The 17949-nt window shown below is 37.2% G+C and overlaps 1 protein-coding gene across 1 annotated transcript in view; it reads left to right on the top strand.

Moving 5' to 3' along the window:
• Positions 1–17649, top strand: part of LOC116490639 (collagen alpha-1(XXVIII) chain-like) — a 29900-nt gene extending 12251 nt beyond the window's left edge. Inside the window, exons 13-32 of the mRNA XM_032190021.1 lie at positions 1386–1454; positions 1884–1952; positions 2044–2112; positions 3051–3119; positions 4348–4419; positions 5023–5091; positions 5576–5647; positions 6506–6574; positions 7094–7162; positions 8723–8791; positions 9707–9775; positions 10447–10515; positions 11895–11963; positions 12671–12739; positions 13471–13551; positions 14181–14216; positions 15332–15368; positions 15485–16042; positions 16699–16940; positions 17527–17649. Coding sequence (XP_032045912.1) covers positions 1386–1454; positions 1884–1952; positions 2044–2112; positions 3051–3119; positions 4348–4419; positions 5023–5091; positions 5576–5647; positions 6506–6574; positions 7094–7162; positions 8723–8791; positions 9707–9775; positions 10447–10515; positions 11895–11963; positions 12671–12739; positions 13471–13551; positions 14181–14216; positions 15332–15368; positions 15485–16042; positions 16699–16940; positions 17527–17649 — 2049 coding nt within the window. The remainder of the gene's footprint in view (positions 1–1385; positions 1455–1883; positions 1953–2043; positions 2113–3050; positions 3120–4347; positions 4420–5022; positions 5092–5575; positions 5648–6505; positions 6575–7093; positions 7163–8722; positions 8792–9706; positions 9776–10446; positions 10516–11894; positions 11964–12670; positions 12740–13470; positions 13552–14180; positions 14217–15331; positions 15369–15484; positions 16043–16698; positions 16941–17526) is intronic.
• Positions 17650–17949: the final 300 nt, after the last annotated feature.

Genomic DNA, 17949 nt, shown 5'->3' with positions numbered 1-17949 from the left:
CACAGATGCAGGCCCCAATTGTCCCTTTACTAAAAATCAGTTTTATAATTTTTGCTTAGCACAATACTGCAGTCAGGTGGATTTAAATTTGACTGCTGCTAGCAACGTTCTCTCTTCAAATACCTAGTATATATTTTATGATTAATTATCTAGTCTCACTTTTGATGGCTTGTATTTGTTTAGCAGATCTTATCCATGAAAATAAAAAAGAATTTGAAGAAAGTATATTTAGCAATCACTGCATTGATGCTGAAATACCAATACATGTGGGAAGAAACATGACAACTAATAAGTTCTGCACAGGAGCAATGCACAAATATGGAATAATGCATAATTAATTCAATTAACTAGTTGAAACTGTTGAGCAATTGAGATAGGCAGAATCAAAGGGGAGTTCTGTCTGCATTATTGTACCACTTGATTCTTAAAAAAAAAGCCCAACTTTTTACTGCCAAATCTGACCCGAAGCCACACATGTATAAACAAAGTCTACAGGTATCTCTAATCCTAGTTATGGCTGCCAAGTATGTCAGCTGTACAGTTTTAAATGCCTTTTTAGCAGGTGATTTGTTAATCTAAGACAAATTGTACAGTTGCTTTCTTTCAGCAGAACAGTTTTGCTAGAAGCTCACGATTCAGTAAAATGCAAACTGCAAGCAAGTGTTCTAAACTTTCAGGAGTAAGGAATGTTCTTTTTAAGAGAAAACCACATGATAGTTTTCAGTCAAAGGTAAAGTGATGGAACTGGTTAGTAGGGAGAGGAAAAGCCTGTTGAGGGCATATAACTTCATTGCCCTGGGTGATTCTGTTACAATTTGCATAAGCTAGCTACCAGTCTTTGCTTGTTTTACTAATTGAAATACAAGAAAGCACAATATGCATTTTCCCCAAGACCACTGGATTGTAAATAAACATTTAGGGCAATGACATTTACAAATACACTTCTACAAACAGGACAGTTTGGCCTGGTCTTTATTCTGGCAAAACTCTTAGTGAGAGCCAGATTCTCATTACAACACTTTAACCCATGAGACAAATAAGCAGAATTCAGCCTTCAGTTACTCTCAGAACTCAGCCCTACTGACATTTAAATCAGTTATTGTTCTGTCATTGAATTGATGGGAAGCTGGACAGGACCCAATACAATCGAAGTGGGCAGAAAGATAAAAAGAAGTTTGTTCAGCATTTTCATCAGCAATTTCAAATTGCAGAGCAAGCCCATCTGTGAAGACCTCTTTGGTATCCTGGAAAGCAGAACCAGGTGCTGCTTTCTGGTTCTTCTCATTTTGGTTTTCATGATGACAGAGCAAACAGTGTCTCTAGTTACTTCAGAGAGAACAGCTGTGTGTTTATATAATTAACGCTGTATTATTTTTTTCTTGTAGGGAGACCGTGGTTTTGATGGACCAAAAGGCCCTCGTGGACTTCCAGGCATCAGTATAAAAGGTGAAAAGGTGAGCAGTAAATACACCAGGGGATTAGCAAAGTGATAATAAATCTACGTAGTAGAGGGTTGTTCACTATAAAAGGTGTAATGAGGCAAGACACCCACAAAAGACCCCACACAGTAAGGTATTTTGTAGACATTTATGCCCAAGAAATTCTATGAACCTATTTGAACATCTCTTTATATTAAGATAGGAAATTTTACAAAAATCACCTGATTCTGTGCAAAAATCAAGGTTTAGAACTGGAAAAACAGACTAGCACTTGTTTGCAATAATGGAACCAGCAGGGAACAGATGCATATATGAAAGACACAGGGTCAGATCCCCAGCTTCCTTGACTTATGAAGTGGTTAAGTCAACATGTACTAGCACAAGAGATATGCAGGATTGTTTCTGTATTTTTATACAGCTGTTTAACTGCACTTCATTTGCCAGGGTGAATTTGGTCCTCCTGGTTTACCTGGGCCAATAGGATTACCTGGAATTGGAATTCAAGGAGAGAAGGTGTGGTTTTCACTTTCCCCTCACCCCACAGTTAAATGTATAGTAACAGAATATACTTTATTTTTAACAATTAATTATATAATCTTTTCAGGGAGTGGAGGGCCCAAAAGGACCACCTGGCTCCAGAGGGCTACCAGGACAGGGACTACCTGGACCAAAGGTTAGAGAATTTTCTGAAGTACAAGTTCCTGTGCTGTTTTTACTGTTATGTTTTCTGATTAAGAAGTGGTCTGTCTCTATCCTTATGCTTCTTAAAGTGCTGAACACCAATCTAAAAAATGACTTATTGCAGGAAATTATTTTCCATTTCAAGAGCATCTTTTATTCTCAGTGCAGTTTCTTATTCCAGAAACATACATATATACCTTACAGATCGGCTGCCTTCCATGTTAATTCTGCTCCCTGTTGCCTCATTTGACTTTGTGAATTTACTGTATCTAGCAGTTAAGAATGGTCCAAGGTATGATGAAGATTACCACTGCTGAAGGAAAACTGTCACAATAATTTAGCCTTGACTGGTTAGCACAATCCAGAACTGTTAATAAAAGAAGTCAACCTTCAAGTGTTTGGAATGCAGATTTAAAGTGATTTTCTGAAAAGAGGTGTCAGATGAAGTTCTGAATGCCTGAAGGCTATTAAAGAATGGTCTAAAGGAACTAGAGGTGTAAGTGGGTCAAAGGTCCACACCAGGTAAAGTATTTTGGAGCATGAGAGATCACCTCTTACATTTGATGTGATTACAGGACACGCTTTACTACTGGTACAAAGAAAGAGAAGGGCAAGCTGTTTATGGAGGTTAGCTTTCTGTTGAAATTTTGGTGGGAAACATTCACAGAGGCATGAAATTATAGATTTACCGCATTAATCATTTCCACCAACAACTTTCCGGTGACAGCCCAAAATGTACTTAGGGACCTGGAGATTATCAATCTTTGTGATTTAAGATTGAGAGGTTTTAAGGATTTTTAGGATTGATAGGGTGAAAGACATTATACTAAAGGTAGCATCTTTATTTAATTTTTCCTTAAATATAACCAACCAAACATTTGCTTTACTATTTCTTCGTGACAAAGCTCTTGCTAATAATTTCTATTTAAGGGTGAACAAGGCTTGCCAGGAGAAACTGGAGTGCCAGGAGAAAGAGGTGCTGGAGAACCTGGTTCTAAGGTACATTGTTAATAGAGGAATTGTTCTATTTATTTATTTGAATTTGAAAAATTGTGGGTTTTGAGTGTTCTTTCTGTAGGCACTTTAAAACAGGTTTAGAGATAAACCTTAGGCTTTTAGTCTTTTTAATTTTCAACACAGACTTTCCGTAACCTCCAGAAAATGAAACATTTAATATATATCAGTTCTGTACAAAAGTAGGAATATTTATTGTGACTGAAACTTTTGATGTACCTACCCATGTTCAGATCAGTGTAGCACACACCTCACCTACAGGTTTGCCCAGGCAATGATCCAAAATATTAAACACCTGTCAGAAATGGCAGTCCCCAGCATAAACTAAACTACAACCTGAGCTGTTGAAAAAAGCACAGAACGGCGGTTATTGTACTGTTCCTTCCCTCTTCACACAAAATGATATGGTGTAAACAGAGCCACAGCTACACCCTCACACATTTGTACAGTAAGCAAGCTGTGCTACTAGACAAAAGAAGCATTTGGTTGGAACACAGAGGAAGTTGTAACCAGATTATCTCAGTGCTGAAGTGACTGAGATATTAACAAGTCCCTATGTTACCAACAGCCAGATTAACATAAAATAGGAGAGTAGATGAAAATGCACTTCCATGGCAGTAGAAAGGCAAAGGTGTCTCCTGAGTTTGCTTTTTTGTTTGTTGCATAGGAATTTGGGATGGGGGTTGGAAAAGGAAATAAACTGCTTCATTACTTGATTACATTTCTCAAATTATGGTAACGCTGAGTGAATCCATTTGATCCCAAATGACCCCATTTCATCTACAACTAGGTCAGGATTTTGAACCTTATATAAATAGGCCAATGCCATTAATAGATTAACATTGATACGCACCATCAAAATGCCCATCATCAAATCACAGTCGAGTCTTCCTATTACTTTTAAAGCTACCACTTAATGAAATTATGGTATTATTATTTTTTAAGAATTAACTGGAGCATTAACAGCTAATAACGTTATTTGTCTAGATAAAATGCACAGTTAGAACAATCAGACATATTTCTTCCCTTGTTAGTAATAAATGGCAGTTGTCATTATTTTGAAAAATACAAGATTTTTGGTTCATATGCATAAGTGTTTGCTGTAAATACACATACAGTTTAGTAGCCTTTTTAAAATAAATTTCCTTGATTCAGCAAAAGAATAGTACCAAGTCCGTATTTAACAGAAAGACTTACTTTTTATTGATGTTAGGGTGAGCCAGGCCTTTCAGGACTTGCAGGTCTGCCTGGCCTTCCAGGAGAAGATGGAGCGCCTGGACAAAAGGTTGGTTCATCTCTCTGCAGCCTTCTTGCTTCCCTTCAAACATTCCTACTGTTTACCCTGTACTGATATCCAAACCTAGAAGAGAAAAGAGAAGTGGTGTTCATGGACAAGTGGAAATGTAACACATTTTTGGTGAAAAAATTCTCTTTCAAACATATGATTTTAAGGAAACCTTTTCTTCTTTTTTCAGGGGTGGTGGTGGTGGTGATCTATTATCTTGTTTACAGTTGTCGGCTTTTTTAATCCCCTAAATTCCCTTCAATTCAAAAGGAAGGTCACTACAAAGGCTACAGGCAACCCTTTGTAGCCTTATGATCATCGTATTTTCCCAGAATGAGATACCCATATATTTAAAAAATCTGTATTCAGAGTGTTCAATCATTACTTAGAAAACATGCTACTTCATGAATTCCACCTGGAGTTTTACAGTGGTTGCTTCTGAATATGGGAAGAAAATCCTGGGCCCACTGACATCAGTGGGAATTTTGCCATTGACTTTTAAAAGTCTTTGACTTTAATGAGCTTATTCAAGTGAATATAAAGTTAATTCCGCACCATGTGTATTTAGTTCTCTGAAACAGTGCTTTAATTTTTTCATTCCAGGGTGAACCAGGATTACCTGGTCTTAGAGGCCCTGAAGGTGCTCCAGGAGTTGGAATACAGGGGGAGAAGGTGAGAATGTCTTACTACAGGTGCCATTCAGAATTGTAAGGCTCCAGGAATAGCTTTGTCAAAATCTTCTTTTTTTTTAGTCTAACACAAGTAATGAAAATATACATCTCAAAAAATAGGTTAACAAGTGTTTCTAGAAGTGGTTAGCTGCAGAATTTGTTCCAGCCTCAGCGTAAACCAACTTTTTAAATAATGAAGCTGATAATAGACCATCCAGGACATCTTCTTCAAAAAAAAAAAAAAAAAAAAAAAAGAAAAAAAGAAAGAAAGAAACAAACAAATAAAACACTCTTGTACTGGTCCTCTATACTAATTCGCTGATGGAAAAGTAATTATGGTTTCTCATGTCACTATCTTTATCCTGTAATCTTTATCCTATAAAATAAAGACACTGGAAGTTGCTGGAGTCATTGTCCAAGACATTACACCAATTACATGTTCTTAATATTTTGCTACATGTGACATGTCCTCTCCATTTCTGTAGGGAGATCAAGGTCAGAGAGGAATACGTGGATTAACAGGACCAACAGGAGTGCCTGGGCCTGCAGGAGCTAAAGTATGTTCATTATCATGTTATGTGTGTAAAACAGCCCCACAGAACTGTGCTTTGTTGTAGATCGCAGGAACAACTTGCTTCTTAAGAACTACCAAAAAACCACAAATTTCAGCTAAGGTTTCCCTTAGCAAGACACACTATGAACACTATAAACATCTAGAAGCATTTTTAAAAAACTTTACTTTCACCTGCTGTTTCCCCAGTGACTTGGAAAAAAGTTATGGGGCACTAATACTGGCATTTTATGCTGAAATATTTGGGAAGACAATATGGTGTCTAGCATATACACATGTAACAGGATTTTATTTTCCCTTACACTGATCAGACTCATTCATGGCTGATACTCTTTTAGGGATGTGGAATTTGAATTCTCACTACTCACTGAAGGTGAGAAGTTCCTCCTCCAGTTTCTTCTGAAGTCTTTTATTATTAATTCACACAATAGTATTTCCACATAAGAAGAAAAATAAAAAGAGGTAATAAAGTACACTAAAAGGACAATTTAAAAAAATCTATTCTGACAGAAAAAATAAATGTTTTCTTGTACACCTACACAGCTCGGCAGGAAGCCCTGAGTGCTGAAACAAGTCTAGAATACCCTAAGAAAAGGAATTCTAATAATATACATTTATTCAGTGACTGAGAGGAATCTCATTTCCATTGAGAAACCAGAACTATACTGTTTATCAGTTCTGCAATGGCTAGATTTCATTTAACATACAGTATCAACAAAATATTGAGACTTCTAATAGAATTTTATTGGAATATGATAAACTGGCACACAGATGTTTTCTCTGAGATATGCTCATGGTACTTGCAGAAAAATCCATTGTTTTCACTCTCCTTCCTTCACTGCAGGGAGAGCCTGGAATGCCAGGACGTCTTGGAATGCCAGGCCCTCCTGGAAGAGCTGTGCCTGGACCAAAGGTAACATCTGCACTCCAACTCCTAGTGCTTTCAAATACAGTATGAAAACAATGAAGTAGACATGCTTATTGTGTAAATAATTTCAGCCTTAGAAGGTTACCTAAAATGTCTTATTTCCTATCGACAATTACATATTGTGTGCATTCTAGTTACCATCATGACCTGGTATTATTTGCCAGCTTGAGGTGTAGTCTACCTGTGTTCAGTTCATTTCTTTGTCTTTGATATCTTTGGTATCAAAATATTTTTCTTTCGTCTGTTCTTGGTGTTTATCTTAAATGCCCGTGAAACAAATATATGTGTGTATATATATATATGTATATATAAATATAATAATATTTTATTTATTTATTTATTTATTTATTATATTTATTTATATATTATATTTATATAAATATAAATAATATATAAAAATATTAAATTTGATATGTATCTGTTTGTGTGGCATATAATAAAAAACAGTCTATGATTGATGTTTAATGAAATAACTAACTAGGGTACATGTTTTCATCATTGCAGGGTGACATTGGGTTACCTGGTCTTGCTGGACCAATTGGAGAACCAGGTTTTGGGCTTCCTGGGGCAAAGGTAGCTCCTAAATTGATAAATTAATCACCATGGACAGTCAGTCTTCCAGACTCCATGAACCATAAGCTTCCACATGGCAGAGGACCAGGGAAAATTTGACTGTTTTTAATTTATAATGAGTGAATACGGAGAGGACACCTGATTTATGTGCTTACAGCAGCATACATGCCAAACAGTTAATTATTCTCAGCCAGGGTCCTTCTTAGGTACATGGCTTCATTCCTAGGTATGGCACAGAGTAATCTGTAGACTCCAACAAGATCTCAGAACATGGGCCAAACTGGCCATGTGAGAAGAGATTCCTTAGGCAGTGAAAGAAGAACATGAAAGAGCAGCTAACCTCTAAGGACTTCTCTCTAGCACTTCTCTCATCTTGTCTCAGTGTTAGCTAGATTCAACTTTTCTTCAGGCTTTGACCTAGTGAATTTGACAATACTCGAGTACAGCCCCTGTCCCTTGTTCTCTGACTCATCTTAAGCTGTCAAAGCTCTTTTATTTAGATCATGCTCAGCATGTTTCTGTGACTACATTCTTCACTTTTTGCTATCAATATTAGTGCGTTTGCTGTTGCTTCTCTCTTAGATAAATGTCTGCACTAAGCTGTGTAGTAAGGTAAAACTTTACAAGGTAAAACTTTCTATAGCTTAATTTTTTAAAATAATTTATGCCTTTTCTTGGCACTGTTACGCATACCCGTATTTTGTGTAGCTGGAGGGACAAACACAGACATCCATCCAGATCATCCATTCAGCTGTAATTCAGAGCAATTCACTGCACCATCCAGTGCTGCTGGCAGGGTTTAATCCTCTTAATTTTTCTGGTAAATCTGTGTATCTGAGATACTCCAGCTATCTGGATCCATGAAAGGAGCTCAATAATGCATCTCTGCTAACAAGATCCTGTTATACTCAATTGCTTTAATGAGGTTCCACAGCAGTATAGGAAAATACAATTCTGGAACAACAAAATCAGGCAGGAACCTTGTGACAGAAAACATTTTCAAACTGACCACACAAATTGCTGGTGTCCCCAGCCCTGAGTCCTTTTTCTCACCACAAAGAACAAAAAGCACGTGCAGAAGCAATACAGAACTTTCACAGTGCTCTACATGTATAGTAGTTTATCTATCTTCAGTTAGCATTATCTAAAACAGCTACTCAGTAATTCAGTTCCCATGCTAGACTTATGGCTGTCTGTCAAGATGGGCTTGTGCCCCAAAAATTGGAGCAATAATAATCATGATAAAAATAAATAAAAATATGGGGAATGCAACTGAAGCCATTCCCTCTTACATGGTGTCATAATAACAGCAGACTGAGCTCTCAAAAGAGATCCAATTAGTGACTTAAAATTGGAAGGTCCAGTATATCCTCAGAGCTATTAAATATCCCACTTTTAGCCCAGGATTAATAACCTCCAATAACCATTTACATAGTAAAATATGTGAGCAGATAGATAAAATCAACTTACTGCCTGCCAAAGAAGTTTCACTTTCATGGAGCATTTCCTGCTAGCAATTGCACTGGCAGTCATCTCATCTGTTTTTCCTGCCTTCATCAGGGTGACCGAGGCCTTCCAGGACCCCCTGGGACCTTTGGGCCAAAAGGAGACGGTTATCCTGGTCCACCTGTAAGTTTACAGACAATTTTTTTAAGGTGAATTGGGAACAAATAGGTACACCAAAGTGATTAACTTCCACAGCTGACATGCCAAGAAAGATTTGCTTGTCTTTTATGCTCCTCAACTGTGGAAATGCATTTCAGCATGGAAGGAAAAAGAAATCTGAAGTAGTCCAAGACCGTGCAAGTCCCACACTTCTCTTGATTACGCAATGCAACACTTTCCAAGCAGGGATTTTTTTAAAGTATCACCAACGTCTCAATCAATTCCCTCAATATCTTAATGTAAGATACTGTCTTCTGCACAGTCATCTAGAATTTTAACTCCCAAACAGGAGATCATAGCCCAGCTGAACGGCTGTGTCCATATACATGGGTGTGTGCTCTGGGCAGCACTATCTTCCAGAACCACTGAAAAAGCAACTGTGTCCAGAGTCAGAAGACCGAACAGTCCTCAGTTCTATTCAACAGGCTGCTGAGGATGTGGCAAAGAATGGGTTGATCAGCTTTACAGGCCTTTACAGAAGCCTGGACTGGTACATACGACTAATGCCTGCAAAGAGGATACAAAGAGAAAAGGCCTTCTGTTCCTCTCCCTTGCTTGCATGTGTATGGAGCACTGAAGGAGGATTACTGCCTACAGTCAGGGAGTTTGGTGATATGCTAGCTATGTATTGTGAGCAGATAGGTAAAATCAACTTATTGGGATAATCAGCTTCTTTAGCATATTGGTGATATGCAGATGCACACTGACACAACTTCTGGCTTACCAGAGTGGAATTTAAGCAGTTACAGACCTCAGTGACCCCACTAAGAGACAATGTATTCAAGATACTAGCTATATTAATAAAAATGCAGTCAACATAGCCTTAAGTTAAATTCATATTAAGTTAAATTCATATTCTGTCTGTGCGTACAATTTCAGGGCTTGCCAGGCCTTCCTGGGATTCCTGGTGAACAAGGCCCTGATGGAATTGGACTACCAGGACCTAAGGTACAGACCTTAACTTCTAGAAAAGTAAATGCATACATACACTGCATGCAGATATACTTCCTACCCATAGGTCACAGTCGGAATATCTTTTTCATACAGCTTTAACTTACTTGTCAGTATATAAAAGGTAGCTTCCATTGCAGATCTTCACGCTTCAGTTCAGAACTCAACTTGGTGCTGAATGTAGGATTACTTGAATTATACAGGCAATTGACAGATTGAGTGCACCTATTTAAACATACCTCCTTTCTCTTAAAAGGAGAAATGTCTTTTTTCCATTCTCCTCAAACTGCTAGCTGTCTGGAGGCACTCACAGGAAAAGTATGTTAGAGCAGTGCCAATGTGCACATCAAGTATGATCCAACTCTGACAAGCAAGAAAGCAAAAAGATTTTTGTTGGCTTGGAGGAACTGTAGTTCATTTTATGATATGGGAATTGTAATTTATCTGTAACTTGCCTGACTGTACACGTCTTGGGTATGTTTAGACCATTGTTAAAACCCATTATCTTTCTCATCTTGTCTGCGGTATTCATGGTTTAGCTCTGTTTAGACTTACACTGTGCTGTTCAGCAAATCTCCTCTCTTTGTCCTGTTTAAGCACAAGAGATGCTGAGAATTCTAGAAATCAAACTTTGATATTCACTAATTTTTTAAAGTATCAATTTTCAGGGTGATCCCGGTAGTAGAGGACCAATTGGTCTCCCAGGACCCCCAGGAGAAGGCCTGCCAGGACCAAAAGTAAGCCATTTAAACAATTACATCTCCCATAATCTATTGGGAAAAAAAAAATGTATAGAATGTGATCATGCATACACATCTTTATGTTTTCTGTCTTCACACTTCACTAGAAATAAATAATCCAACAGATAACTAAGGAATACAGTCTAATTTGTAGAAAATCACAAATGTTTCCGTTAACCTGACATAAACCATGGCCTCTTCCCTATTGCAGAGGATAAATAAATGATAAGCTTGCATGAAGAAAACATGCAGCTCCTACAAAGAGTACCTCCAATTTAGTAGCAAAAATTTCTTCAGATCTAGCATTTTTCCAGACCTAGGATTAATGGACTAGTAAGCACTTAGCAGTGTCTTGCCTTTCTTCGTCTTAAAGCTGCAGGCAAACTGCTGAGCTCTTCCAGAATTCTTTTTTTTTTTTTTAGTTTACTTTATGAATTAAATCAATAATAATCTAATGTAATGTATAATTATAATATACATCCTGAAAAAATGCCAGGAAATAATAAGAAGCCATTTTCCTTATGAAACCTCACAAAATGGAAAATTCTTGCTCTTACAGCTTGACTTCAGAAGTCTATTAATACAAAAAGCTGTTTCAGGATGTGAATGTGAATATAAGAGAAATGAACTGGGACAAAAGGAAGGATTTCACAACATCAGGATGTATCACCTGTACAATGTGTCTTGCTGGTCCTGGACTGTACACATTGGCCTGCAGGCTAGGTTTATGGCTAAGTGGTGGTAAAGCACCAATCCCACCTGAGCTAGGCATGAATACAGGATCCTTACAAATGAGAAAACTGAGAATTTCATGCAAGGCCACTGGATTTGCAATACAGGTACAAAATTAATATTATACTGCATGCATTCTGATTACTTCCTATGGAAAACATATGGAAATGGAACATTTTCTCTAGAGTTCTTTAAAAAATGAGCTTATAAATTAGCAACAAGAGAGTATTTGTAATGCCACATTAGTGTGTATGTTTGCAGGTCTGACGCTGTAAGCTTAGTGGTGATGAAAGATACCACATCATTTAGGAAATAATAATCCTCTCTTAAATCATAATTCAGTCCTCAGTGTCCCACCAATACAAACCATCCTTCAGTGCAACGCTCATCTCAAACAGCAAGGTGATTCATGTTCTCTGACCATAAGGTCTTGAGTGACTCCTTTGAAGTATCAACTGGATTTAAATAATCTGATAAAAGATAAAAAAATATATATTTATCAGCCAGAGCAATTTTATCCTCACTACTTATAAAAAGATATTAATGTGGCAGAGGACTGACAGGAAATTACATGGTGGTACAACAAATTATTGTGTGATTTTATTATGAATATTGTACTTAACACATGCAGGGTTTCTCTCTAGGGAGCCATAGGACGCCCAGGGCCACCTGGCTCATTGGGACCTCCTGGTGAAGGCATTCAAGGAATTAAGGTAAGATGACTCCCTTATACTGTGTCTTCAGTATTTAACCTGTGCTGAGTTTTCAGTCTGACCATCACAGTATTAAGGAATCAACAGAGTGCACATTATTATTGCTTATATGGCAACAGAACCTGAGGTTGGACAGTGAGAAAGATAATTTAAGCACCTACAAAGTATGTTCTGTCTCTACTGCTGCAAACAAGCCCAAAGGTGTGTGGACCGTGGGAAGAGAAAGCAGGGACATCTTTTAAGAGGGAAAGATAGACTCACAAAATGAACCAGAATGAAAAATATTATTTATCCTCTTCCCAGGTCTTTCATACCCACAGAGACAGCTTGAAGTAGTTATATGAATTACCACCTGTGGTAGAGAAACATTCTCCATCCTGAATCTGTGTGTAATGTTTCATTTCCCCTGTACTTTGCACTTTTATGTGAAACATGTATCAGATGAGACGGATTCAAAAGGCAAAAAGAAAGAAAAGGGAAACAAGAAGGTATAAAGTGGGACAGAAAGAGAGAACAGGACAATTAGAACAGATAATGATCATGCAGTTTTCAAATATTGTATGTTATACACATTATATAGTAGGGTAGACACACTGCTGAACACACTTGTTAAAATGCAGTTGAAACACTTCCTCTTTGAACATTTAAAAATAATGCATGATGAGTGACTATGTAGTGTTAATATCATTAACCTGGATTATCATTAGGGGGAACAAGGAATTCATGGAATGCCAGGACCACGAGGCCCTCCTGGAGAAGGGCTTTTGGGACAGAAGGTATGGTACCTAAATCACAGATAATGTCTGAGACCCAAACCAACATACTGAAAATGCTCAGTACAGTCAGCTCTCACTAAAGGCATGTGAATTCTGTGAAAAGGGAAAACACCAGCCATTCACGTGACCCTTTTAATATTTTATATTAATTTCCATGTTGCATATGTTAATATCATGTGAGGCTTATCTGCTAATGCAGCTAAAAGAAATACAGATATTGGTTTTAATATTGTTGACTTTCATTTGCCCACAGAGTTATGCAATATTTGGGGACTACATTAGTGCTAAGATAAATGTGTGTTGAAATCAGTTTTTGGATGTGATCACATCAGTTTATAAAAAATATACAAACTCCCATAGCCTAGCAAAAATCAAACCCGAAGGCACTAATTCCTTTGTTTGCTAACCTAAACACCTTTTCTGGGCCAAAAGGTTTCTCAGAATATTTCCATTACTCATTCCAAACACATTCCCCACCTTTCTTCTCAATTTCCCTATGGTTATCTTAGTTTTCTCAGACACATACTCATGTTCATCATTCAGTATCCTATGAGACCCTTCTGTCTACATAGACTTGTTTGGGATGGTTCATTTTTCAAACTGCTTCAGCTATTATCCCCATGAAAATGCTTACCCAATAGTACAACTTCTTCACAAAATTCAAAAACTGTGAAAAATGTAACAAAAAAATGACTTACACTTTCTATCTGGTTACCTACATGGCTTCAAAGGGAGATCGAGGAGCTACAGGTGAAAAGGGGAAAAAAGGAGACAAGGGCAATGTGGGTGACCCTGGTTTAGCTGGAGAACCTGTGAGTAATTCAGTTTTATCATGTCTGTTTTCTTAACTGCTCAAAACTAAAGCTGGGTTATGCATTTTTCTTGCTGTTTAACTACTCATAATCTAAAATACTAAGAAACTGAAAATATGAAAACATATAAAAGCACAAAGAAGACATTTATATTCTGAGTACCTCAATCACAAAACACGGGTTCCTTCTTCAGGCAGTGAAAGCCAACAGGTGTGTTTTAAGAAGAAAACTATGTGGTTCTATTCTATGGCAACCAAGCAACTGTAGATTGAAGCTGATGTACTGATGAAAGAAGGCAAAATGGTAACTTCTGCTGATGGAATGGCCCCCAAAAGCTGGAAAACAAAACATGGTACCCTTCTATTCTGGCATTTGCATACTGTTAAGTATACATAACCCAAAATTCAGTGACTCAGTGAGAGACTTGAGGTCATCCACTATGCATAAAGACCTCACCACCTTTCCAGTGGTGCAGATATGGTAGGTACAAGCTAGTACAAGAACACTTTTTTCTAGCAGAAGTTCTTATTGACTACATATTATTTCAATAATGGTACTGATGAAGTAATATTCTGAATTGCAGTCTTACTAACTAATTGTAGTAGCTTAATTAATGATCACTGTTACAGGGCAAAACTGGACCAAAAGGAGACCAAGGCCTCACAGTAAGCAAATTCGTTTCTTTAAATTCCATCAGAGCAAGATTATAAACAAAACACAAGGTACGATCAATTAAAATGCAACCTACATAAATTATTATAGGAAGGGTTTTCTGACTAGGTGTAGTTCAATAATAATATAGAAAGAAACCCCTCAAAGGCTTCTGATTTTTTTTTTATCTGCCTCATGCTGATATGGAATTTAAAATTCCTGATGATTTTACTTCTCTCTCTTCTTTATGTTCTTTTGCAGTTAGTGTTAGATGAGCCAGGTGTGTACCTGCTGCAAGGAAGCTTTTTAAAACAGTAATCAAGAGTCTAAAGAGCAAAGATCTTCAAACCTGTCATGGTCTATCATGCGTTGGGCCTTAATTATACTCCTGCTAAACATCAACTGCACAAGGCCCAAATTCAGCATGTCAGTGAGGTTTGTGGCGGGAGCTATTTGCAGTGGCAAAAGGCTGTATTTGAAAGACTGACTCAGTGCCAAATGAGTCCTACCACTTCAAAACATATAATAAATGATTGCTCTAGTAATAAAGAAAATTTTGTTTGCATGTCACTGAGCCTATCACTTCTCTGAACAGACAGCTCTGAAGGAAACAGCTGGTTTTAGTGCTGAAAGCTGGGTAATACAGTGGGCCAGGTACACTAGTGTTCACAAATCCCAATTCCATTCTGACTTGGCACTCTCACATGCCAGCTCACTAAAAGCAGAATGTTTCCTGAAGCTGCATCTACTTCTCCACTCCCTATTGTTTGTAAGAGCAAAGGAATATCCAATTTATTTAGATTCTGAAATTTGAATGGGTTTTGACTTCAAGTTTTAATGAGAACCACATCATCAAACATTCTTTACAATAATAGCAGTTAATTGTTTTACATAGAGGTGTTTCTGTTTTGTCACGTTTATGATTCTTATATGCCATACAAAATATCTCATTGTAAAATGTGGAACTTATTCCAGTTTTGGGAGGATCGGATTTGAAAGTTAAACACTAAGGTTCTTTGTGGACACAGATACTCAACAAAAACAAAATCTTTGGTAGCATCAATGCTATGCATTATTTGAAAGAGGCAAATGGTACAATATTTTTATATGTATTTTTTTTCATATCCAGAGAGAAGATATAATTAAATTAATTAAAGAGATATGTGGTAAGTTTTTTATTTCAGATTCTGTTTTTCTTTGTAAAACTTGCATTCTTCTCCTTTCCAAAAGGATACCAAGTCATTGTGATCTGTTATTTTTTACTATTATTTTTCCTTTGCAGGTTGTGGTATTAAGTGTAAGGAAATTCCTATGGAGCTTGTATTTGTGATTGACAGCTCTGAGAGTGTCGGACCAGAAAATTTTGAGATTATCAAAGACTTTGTAACTGCTTTAGTAGAAAGAGTAACTGTAGGCAGAAACGCTACCAGAATTGGCCTTGTACTATACAGTTTAGAAGTTCGGCTAGAATTTGATCTCAACAAGTACACAACTCAACAGGATGTCAAACAAGCAATTAGAAAAATGCAATACATGGGAGAAGGCACTTACACAGGAACTGCTATCCGTAAAGCAACCCAGGAAGGATTTTTAGGTGCTCGAACAGGAGTGCGAAAAGTAGCTATTGTGCTAACAGATGGGCAAGCAGACAAGAGAGAAGCAGTGAAACTAGACATTGTTGTTCGAGAGGCTCACGCAGCAAACATCGAAATGTATGCGATAGGAATTGTAAATACTTCAGATCCAACACAGGCTGAGTTTGTGCATGAATTGAATCTGATTGCTTCCGATCCAGACAGAGAACATATGTATCTCATCGATGACTTTAATACCCTGCCAGGTGCGTTCACTGAAGCTTTATTCTGCATTATATCCAATGCTTCTCAGAACAGAGGAAAAAAAATATGTTATCTTTGTGGAAATCATGTTTTGATGCTGATCAGGATTAGTTCCAAGGTGCAAAATAACAGGATCTTGGAGATAAAAATTTCCTTCTTTTAAGTCGTCATGGTGAAGTCAATGACATATCATGCCAACAGGGGATGTTGCCTACAGGCTAGGAAAGCAGTCATTTAAACTAGCTTTCTAAGCTGAGTAAGTGCTCATGCACGAGATCTGCTGGAGTGGAAACCAGTATCTAATGCTGGGGTAAATTCTAATTATTTACTTTCACTTCAATACCCCATTCTCATTGGGTTATTCATGTGAGTAAAGTAAGCAGTTACTTTCCCACTACCAACTAGTAGTTGGTACTAAGCTTAAATGAACAGCCCTAGTGAGTTCACCATATTTTGGATTATGTAGAGGACTTAAAAACTGGCAATTTTGTGATAATAAAATACAGTTTAGAGAGCCTGGAGTAATCTTCTTAGATGCATATAAATAATCCAAAGGAGTACTAGATTGTATGCGCATTATTTACATGTATAAATAATCCAAATTCAAAAATCCAATTAATTTCTGTGTATGATGGGGTTTTCTACTTCTTTTAAACAGCTCTGGAGTCCAAATTAGTCAACCAGTTCTGTGAAGATGAACATGGTACCTTAATATACAATCATAATGGAAATGGTGCAAGCCTAAGTGGACCATCTTTACATTTAGTATCTTCAAGTTCTTCGTATTACATGCTTCAGAACAACAATGTTAATGGGCAATCACTTTCAGCACAGACACCTGGAGTAGCCACTGCAGAAAGTCCTCTGGGACTTGGTGATCTTCCTCAACCATTAGTCCCGGTATGAAAATTCAGCAAGTTTAATGAGCAAAAGTTTTTGATGTATTTCTTACTCTGTTGCCTGATGCAATATACAACTTTTCCCTTACTTTTCTCCAAGACAGGTACTGTAGTAGGTCCTTTCATTTGCTCTACTTGGAGCTGGCTGTTCTGAATACATGTTCAGATATTGCAGGCAGACAGTTATCTAATGGCCACAATTTATTCCTGAACCTGTTACAAATATTATTATTGCTGTGTTTAATACAGCTATATTTGTGTCCCAGTGGGAAAAATAACCTTATTAAAGTGAAATTGCAGTAATAATTAACTTTAAAAATAGTCATTAAACTCAACTGAAACCTGCATGCTAAAGTTTCTAATAAAATTCTGAAAAAAATTAACTGGAAACAGAAACAAAAAACATGTTTAGGATTGACAGCTGTCCTGGTAAACCAATCCGCTGAGGTTAAAATCCTGATTCTTAACATTGCAGTCTGGGCAAATGGGAAGGAAAAACATTTAAAAACCTAAACAATGCAGGGCCTGTTCATTTTGAGACACTGCACAATATCTCTAAAGGAAAGAAAATCAAATGCTTATTTCAGACCAAAGTACCTCCTGTGGTAGTTCATGAAGCTTATGAAGAGGAATTAGAGGAAGAGGAACAATCATCTTTGCTAACAGTGGACACTAGAGGTATTATCAATGTTAATATCTCCAACTTCTAGTTACTTTTGGCTGATGAAAAAAAAAAAAAGCCTCATGTTGTTTCTTTTTACTTGCAGCCATATCATCATTGCCACCATCAGATGAAGTGCTGACTCATTCAACTGCAGGGCTCACACCAAGGCCAGGTTATAGATCCTAACTAATTTTTCATTTTATTCTCTCTTATCACGATACTAACTTTATAAGGCTTTAAATCAGAGTCTCTCTGTTGGGCCTATCCACTCTGAAGATTTCATGAGCCCGTGCTGTGGAAAAGAAGCCATTTCAGGATTTTATTGCAGATGTAGCTGTAATTCTTC

The sequence above is a fragment of the Aythya fuligula genome, chromosome 6 (assembly GCF_009819795.1).
Source record: "Aythya fuligula isolate bAytFul2 chromosome 6, bAytFul2.pri, whole genome shotgun sequence".
Lineage (NCBI taxonomy): Eukaryota > Metazoa > Chordata > Aves > Anseriformes > Anatidae > Aythya > Aythya fuligula.
The sequence above is the reverse complement of the archived record's forward strand: the minus strand, read 5'-3'. Positions and strand labels throughout refer to the sequence as shown.